The sequence below is a fragment of the Arachis ipaensis genome, chromosome B1 (assembly GCF_059453495.1).
Source record: "Arachis ipaensis isolate K30076 ecotype BB chromosome B1, ASM5945349v1, whole genome shotgun sequence".
Taxonomy (NCBI): domain Eukaryota; kingdom Viridiplantae; phylum Streptophyta; class Magnoliopsida; order Fabales; family Fabaceae; genus Arachis; species Arachis ipaensis.
The window spans coordinates 10,984,647-10,992,629 of NC_142436.1; the positions used below are offsets into that span (position 1 = coordinate 10,984,647).

Genomic DNA, 7,983 nt, shown 5'->3' on the forward strand with positions numbered 1-7,983 from the left:
TAACAACAAGCTCAACCAGAAGCGGAAAAGCAGCAGAAGCAAAAAATAATGAAACAACAACCAGATGCAAAAGAACAACAACAACCATGGATCTTATATACAATTAAGCAGCAATTCAGAAACAACAACAATAATTCAACAACAACAACAATTCAGCATCAACTTTCAGCAATTCAATAACCTAAAATCAACTAACAGAAAATTAAAATCCAGCTAAACTAACCCAGAATCAAATCAAGGAACTAACACTAACCAAAAACAGAAATTGAAAGCAAAATGATAACCTGGATTATGAAAATAGAAAACAGAAAAGAGGGGATAGGGGAAGCAGTGGTGGAGCGCCGACGGTCTGGGCATGACGGGAAGGGGCTGGAGGGAGAGTAACGGGCAATAGTGGCTCTGATTCCTTCTGCGACAGGGACTAAGAGAGGGGAAGCAGGGAGGCTCACTGGCGGTGGTGGTGGTGAAGAAAAGGAGGCTCCACGTTGCTGCGTGGTGGTGAAGCAGGGGAGGCTCCACGTTGCTGCACCATTGTGAAGCAGAAGAGGCTCGCCGGCGGTGAGCTCTGGTTCGAGGAGATCGTCCGAGACAGGGAAGGAGAGAAGGAGGGGAGAGGGTCGCGTTTGCTCTGGGGTTAGCGCGAAGGGAAGAGGAGCAGCGGCGGCGGCGGGACGGCGGCTTCCCTTCCCCCTTTCTTCCTTTCCCTCCCCCTCACCCTGTTTTATCTTAATTCGCTCCTCTCTTCTCTTTCTCTCTCCCTTTGCTCTCTCCTCTCTTGTTATTAGTGTAGGGAGCAGTGGCAGATCACAGGCGGCAGGGCGGCGGTGTGGCGGTGCGGCGGTGCAGTGGTGCTCTCTCCCTTCCCCCTTCTTCCCTTCCCTCCCCCCTTCTCGTGCCCCACCCCCTTTCTTTCCTCCCCCGATTCTGTCTGTCCATTTCTTTCTTTTTTTATTTATTTATTTTATATTTATTTTATTTTATTATTTTTTTAATGAAGGGTAATTTGATAATAAAAAAATAAAATTGGTAAAAAGAATGATTTTAAAACAAACTGAAACTTTGGGGACCATTTTATAGCGAAAAAAAGGTCGGGGACAAAATAAATTTTCAGCCTCTACGTTGGGGACCAAAATCATACTTATCCCTTAGAAATATATATATATATATATATATATATATTGTTAGGTAGATAATGACTTTCGTAAACAATGGGAACAATGGACTTTAAAATTGACTCCAATAAAGTAAAAAGACACTACACCCCTACGAAATCATGGAAATCACAAGTAAAAAAAGGAAGTTACTCTATGCATATCTGCATTGTTCACTAAACTCATCTTCCTGTACTTTTTCATATATATATATATATATATATATACTAATTTTTTAATATACATAGAGATTTTTTATAAAAAAAATTCATATATGCTTAACACTGTAAATTAGTGAAAATTGTTAAAGAAAAAAGCATGATATATGTTAGATATAAAGGCATAGTATCCTATAATTAATATATAGATATACTATTTTATAGACGATACTAATTGATCTAAATTGATTCTAATGATTCTCTAACATCCCCCCTCAAACTCAAGTGGGAGCTAAGGATACCAACTTGAGTTGGGATAACAAAGTCCGGAAACGAGTCGGGTGATGAGCTTTCGTGAAGATATCAGCAGTCTGATCTAGTGTTCTAACAGCGATGAGACGAACAGCATCAATAAGGATACGTTGCCGAACAAAGTGACAATCAATCTCAATGTGTTTGGTGCGTTCATGAAGCACATCATTATGGGCGATCTGAATAGCACTGCGGTTATCACAAAAAACATCAGTAGGGGACGACTGAGGAGCACCCAGATCTTCGAGAAGCCAACGAACCGAGATAACTTCAGCAGTGGCGTCAGTGAGGGCACAATACTCAGCTTCTGTGCTTGAGCGAGCAGTGAACGTTTGCTTCTTAGCACGCCAAGAAATGAGAGCGTCGCCAAGAAACAAACAGTAACCAGTAGTAGAACGACGATCAGTGGGATCACCAGCCCAATCAGCATCGGAGTAAGCCTGAAGAGACAAAGAGGAATGGGCAGAAAAATAAAGGCCATGAAATAGAGTGCCTTTGATGTAGCGAAGAATGCGAAGAACTGCCGCATAGTGAGTAGTACGAGGAGCTGACAGGAACTAGCTAAGTACATGAACCAGATAGGCGATGTCTGGTCGGGTAACAGTCAAGTAGACAGGACCACCAACTAACTGTCGATAGAGACTCGGATTATCCAAAACAGTGCCATCCATAGGGGTAGATCGAACATTAGGCTCAAGAGGAGTAGACTCAGTGCGACTATCTGTAATCCCAACTCGAGCAAGAAGATCTGAAGCATACTTAGCCTGAGAGAGATAGATGCCATCATCGGTGGAGATGACCTCGAGACCAAGAAAATAGCTGAGAGAACCAAGATCTTTCATCTCAAAGGTACGGTGAAGTGAGGCTTTGAGATCAGAGATACCATCAACATCATCCCCAGTAATGATCATGTCATCAACATACAAAAGTAGAAGAACAAATCCACGTTCACTTTTACGAATGAAGAGGGCATTCTCATGAGGACTAGAAGTAAAACCAAGACTGCATATGGTAGTACTGAACTTGTCAAACCATTTACGAGGAGCTTGCTTAAGTCCATGAAGTGCCTTGCGAAGGAGACAAACCTTATTAGAAGGACAAGGATATCCCGAAGGTGGTTTCATATAGACTTTTTTTTTTTCAAATCCCATTAAGAATTACATTCTTCACATCCATCTGACTGAGAGACCATTTTTTAACTGCGACAATGGCAAGAAGAGCTCTAACAGACGTAAGACGAGCGACATGAGCAAAAGTCTCTTCATAATCAATACCATACTCTTGCGTACAACCTTGAGCAACCAAGCGGGCCTTATAACGATCAATAGAGCCATCAGAGCGAGTCTTGATCTTGTATACCCATCTACTGCCCACAACTTCCTGATCAGAAGGAGGATCAACCAAATTCCAAGTGTGTGCTTTTTCAAGTGCCTGTATTTCTTCCTGCATTGCTTGTTGCCAATTTGGGTTTGAGGAGGCTTCTCTGAATGACTTAGGTTCATGTTGATGAAGGATAGTATAAAAGCAATGGTAATCAAGAAGATAAGGAGGTGGATTCCTTACCCTAGAAGAACGAGCGGGAGGAGGAGGTATGACGGTAGGAGCAGGATCATCGTCTGGTCTGGAGTCATCAGGAGATGGAGAAGGCGGAAGAACAGGAGGCTGTGGAGGGTCACTCGAGATAGAATCTGTAGAATAATCACTAGGAAAAAGATCAACATTGGGGTTAGTAAACAAAGGTGATTGAGTAGTAGGAATGGACTCAAAGGATGAGAACCGAGAAAATATGTGGTGCTCCCAGAAGGCAACATGACGAGATATACGAATATGTTTAGAGAGAGGATCCCAACAACGATAACCCTTGTGTTAAGTGCCATAACCAAGGAAACAACACATACAAGCCTGAGGTTCAAGTTTACTATGTTCATGAGGCTGAAGAAGAACAAAACATACACAACCGAAAACTCAAAGAGAACTATAATCTGGGGAGGTATGATAAAGACGCTCAAAGGGAGTCTATTGATAACATGAACAGCAGTAAGAACAGCTTCACCCCAAGTACGCTCAGGACACGAAGAAGAAAGGAGCATTGCACGGATGGAGTCAAGAATGTGACGGTGTTTGCGTTCAGCTCTACCATTTTGTTGAGATATACCAGGACAAAAAACTCAGACAAAGTACTATGTTCTGCAAGAAAGGCTAAGAGTTTGGAATCACGGTATTCCATAGCATTATCACGTCGAAAAACCTTAATGACCTTGGAAAACTGAGTTTTAATCATAGTAGCAAAGTTGATATAGATCTGAGGTAACTCATGGTGATTAGTCATCAAATAAACCCAAGTAAAACGAGAATAATCATCAATGAAAACGACAAAGTATCGAGCTCCGCCCATAGAGGTAGTGGGAGCGAGGCCCCAAACATCAGAGTGAATGAGATCAAAAGGAGAGCAAGCAAGAGATGAATTATTGTAAAAAGATAAAGTAGGTTGTTTGGCAGTTTGGCAAGAAATTGATGCCATAAGTGGAGGGTAGAGAAAGAAGAAGCAGCATAGAGATTTGGTACAGGAGGAATATGAAGATTCTCGAGTTTAAACAACCTTCCGACCTTACGTTCAGTCTCGATGATTTGTCCCGTCCGAGGATCCTGTACACGACAACCAGAAACGAAAAAAGTGACTTCAAAACCCAGATCAACAAGTTGACCAACAGAAATAAGATTGAAGTTTAATTTGGGAATATAATAAGTATCAGGAAGAGTAAGAGTTGACTGGGATATAGAACCCTTGTGTGTTGCGTGCAAGAGGGAGCCATTTGTAATATTGACAGAAGGTCCATTTGTAGTGGTAGACATGGACGAGAAAATATTACGCAATGGAGACATGTGATTAAAGCAACCCAAGTCAAAGTACCATTTAGAATTACCTGAAGGGGTGGAAAAAGTAGCAGGGGTATTACTAGAAACAGAGAGAAGACGCTGGAGAAGTGATGCAATATCAGATAGAGAGATGGGAGACGAGTTGAGTGGATCAGGACGTGGTGGGTGAGTAGGACAGGTAGTAATTAAATGTCCCGAGAGCTTGCAGTAACGGCAGAACAGTTGTGAACAATGGTAGCTAATATGACCTATCTGGTGGCATGTGCGACATTCAACAGAAGGACAGTCGGGGAAGAGGTGCTCAGAATAGTTACAGTTTCGACAGAATTTACCTTTTCTGTCGGTGGCAGCAAAAGCATCTGGCTTTTCCATGATAGTAATCACAAAGATCAAAGAGAGAAGAGAAAATGGAAATTTCAGAGCAGAAAATGAGAAATCAGAGTGCAGAATCGGAAAGAGCTCACAAAAAAATCTTAGGGAGGATCCCGCTTGTCTGCCACGTCAGCAGTGACGTCAGCGGAGCGATGACACGTGGCGGCGCTTGAGAGGAGCGACAGGCCACATTGGCGATGAGGTGGACTGCGGGTGGGCAACCGGGTCGGGTCGGGTCGTTCGCGGGTTACTGGAGCACAAGGATTGTGTCGCGACATGTGGGAGCGCGAGGATCGTCCGATCGGCGCCGAGATCCAACGGTTGCTGAAACTTCTGGAAGGAGAAACAATTGAGGTGGGCAGCAAGATTCCGGCGGCGCGTGAGGGCGCGTCCGGTGGCTTCTGGCGGCGATCTCGGCGGCGTTGGAAAGCTGACGAAGAGAAGAACACGATGATGCCGGAGGTGATGAACCAAAACGTCAAAAACAGATCGAAAAACGAGAGCAAAGAGGCACTATCGGAAGAGAAAAACAAGAAGGCTATGAACAAAAATTCATTGAAAAAAAAAACCTTAGGCTTTTGATACCATGTTAGATACAAGAGACCAAGCTAAGGAGAATATTTCTGTGTATTATTCAGTGTGCTGAAAGGTACAATATACAAGGAGTATTTATAGGTGCTAATGAATCATAGTAATAAAGGCATAATATCCTACAATTAATATACAGATATACTATATAAATATAGACGATACTAATTGATCTAAATTGATTCTAATGATTCTCTAACAATATACAATTAATTATATATATTAAGCAGTTGCAGTAGATTGTGGTGAAGCTTCCTCTATGACTATTTGCGGTGGTTGATCTTCATGACTGGCTTGCGGAGAAGCCACCGCAGAAGAGACAACTTGTGGTTGATCTTCACCAGTAGAATGTGCTGAAGCTTCTTCAACAGTTCCAAAAGGTGGAGGTTTATTATTATAGACTAGATAAATATCGAAAATTACGTGAAAATGAGCAAAAGCAAGTCCAAGAAAGCTTAAGAGGAAATTTATGGCCATTAGTTTTACAATAAAAGCATGGCTAAATACATAGAAGCAGCAAATTCGGTATATTGTGGGCATTGGAATGGCATGTTGCATCACAGCAAGGGAACCCCAAGAAACCAACTTGTGTACATCTCCATTCTTTATATCGTCTAATAAGAACGGGTAGAGAACACTTACAACAGTCCAAACTATCATTATGATTGTTGTATGAGCCTTGATATGGATTATCAATGAGTAGGATTGCCTCGAAATGCTTAACAAAGTGAGTAGGAGCCCAGAGAGCATAGGAATGCATGCACCGCATATAAGGATCTTTAAGGAGTCCCCGAATAAATGATCGGGGAGGCTGAGAGCGGTGGAGAGATGAATAATTATAGTAGAAGCAACACCCAGAAATCTCCACAGCTCTTGCTTGGGCGGTGGGAGTGCAAGGCATTTTAGTTCGTCAATCAGATTGCTATCAGTGGCAATTAGGAAATAACTGAAACTTATTCCCATAACACCTAACAACATCTTTGTTTTCATCAACTGCGCTGTAAGAACTCCACAGAAGAAATACAGCAATTCCTCGAATCCACAGCAAAACGACATGATAGCAAAGGCAAAACAGGAGACCACGCTGTATGCGTCTGGTGTCCCTTTCGAAGCTTTATCGGAGTAGAAGGAGTACACCGTGGTGGACGCCCAAACCAAGAATGTCACAGGAACTCCTCTGTGTTGGCCAAGAAAACTTACTTGTTTGGCAAACCAAACGAGGAATAAAACAATAAGACTAAACACCATATAAAGAATGATCTTTAAGGCGTTCCACTTTCCAAATAGGTCGTTGAAAGAGGAACTCAGAGCGTAACACAACAATCCAACTATGGCCGAAGCAATACTCAAAGCAAATCTCCATACCTCTTTCCGAGTAAGGTTGATGAGCTCAACGAATCCACACACTGCAAAAGTAAAAGTCAACGCTGACGCTTCTTTTTCGGTGTGCAGTTTGATGAACAAAAACAATCCAATCACACTTGAAACAACACTGCCTGCAAATCTATATACTTCTTGCTTCGTCAATTTGATGAACAAAGCAAATCCAACCATAGTTGAAGCCATCAAATAAAACAAATACTCATCATCTTCGTATGACAATTTCTTGGGCAAGCCCGAGAATGTCATCTTTTTCAACATTCAGATCAAATTACTTTCTTATGAATCCCAGTCAGTATTTAATTTATGTTCCTTTTTTTGGATGTTTTTCCGCCTAGTAGCACTAAGCTTTTCATTTTATTTAAACTTTTCCTGCGGTGAAGTCTCCAAACCGTGTTTTTTGACTTTTTGTCTTGGAAGCAATTGAATAAGAACTAAGAAGAGAGATAGTATATTGTACAAGGACATCTGTGGTGGCGAGACCAAAACAGTGGCTAAGGTGGCCAGGACAAATGTCGAATCTGAAAGGAACACGTGGCACTTTTCAAGAGAGTAGACCAGAAGAGTTAATTGGGTCAAGTACGATGAAATCGTTAATGGACATGGGTAAATAGTTTGAATCTCTAATCAAAATTAATTAAACTTCTAACTGAGAGAAATTGCTAACAGAGAAACACGAGTCCGCGACGGAATTCAGGTGCGCCGGCCAAAAAAGACCGTCAGCATGGCTTACGTTAACCTGAGCGACGCCGACGGGAGAAGTGAGAGGAAAAGGTTAGGCTAGTCCGGCAGCTACGGCACCGTATGGCCGACGCCCACGGAGAGTATCTGGGCGATGGAGAACGGGAGTTTCAGTAGCTGATAGGGTTCAGTGTGGGTCTGTCTTTATTGTTATCAGCTTTTTATTATTAAATGCTGGATTAGTTTTGCAATTTTTATTTAAGTATTTATCCATAAATTATTGCAGAATTTGCACTTTTTAAAATTTTAAAAAAGTTGGGTTACAAAATAAGTTTTTAATATTATTGTTACATTTTAATTATAAAAAATACTATTAAAAAGTTTGATTTTCACCTCTCTCTTTATAAATTAATTTAAAATTTATTGTTTGTGAAATACAATGGAGAACAGGTAACATGAGGAAT

At 41.6% G+C, this 7,983-nt stretch overlaps 1 protein-coding gene across 1 annotated transcript; it reads right to left on the minus strand.

Annotated features, from left to right (window-relative positions):
• Positions 1-1,223: 1,223 nt before the first annotated feature.
• LOC148575699 (uncharacterized) lies at positions 1,224-7,277 on the minus strand. Its single transcript, XM_088501002.1, has 2 exons — positions 5,666-7,277; positions 1,224-1,378 (listed from the first exon to the last, which is right to left on the minus strand). The coding sequence occupies exon 1, from the start codon at positions 7,097-7,099 to the stop codon at positions 5,681-5,683; it is 1,419 nt and encodes a 472-aa protein (XP_088357128.1). The 5' UTR covers positions 7,100-7,277; the 3' UTR covers positions 1,224-1,378; positions 5,666-5,680.
• Positions 7,278-7,983: the final 706 nt, after the last annotated feature.

Coding starts and splice junctions, on each gene's coding strand:
- LOC148575699 (XM_088501002.1), bottom strand. CDS start 7,099: ATGTTGAAAAAGATGACATTCTCGGGCTTGCCCAAGAAATTGTCATAC.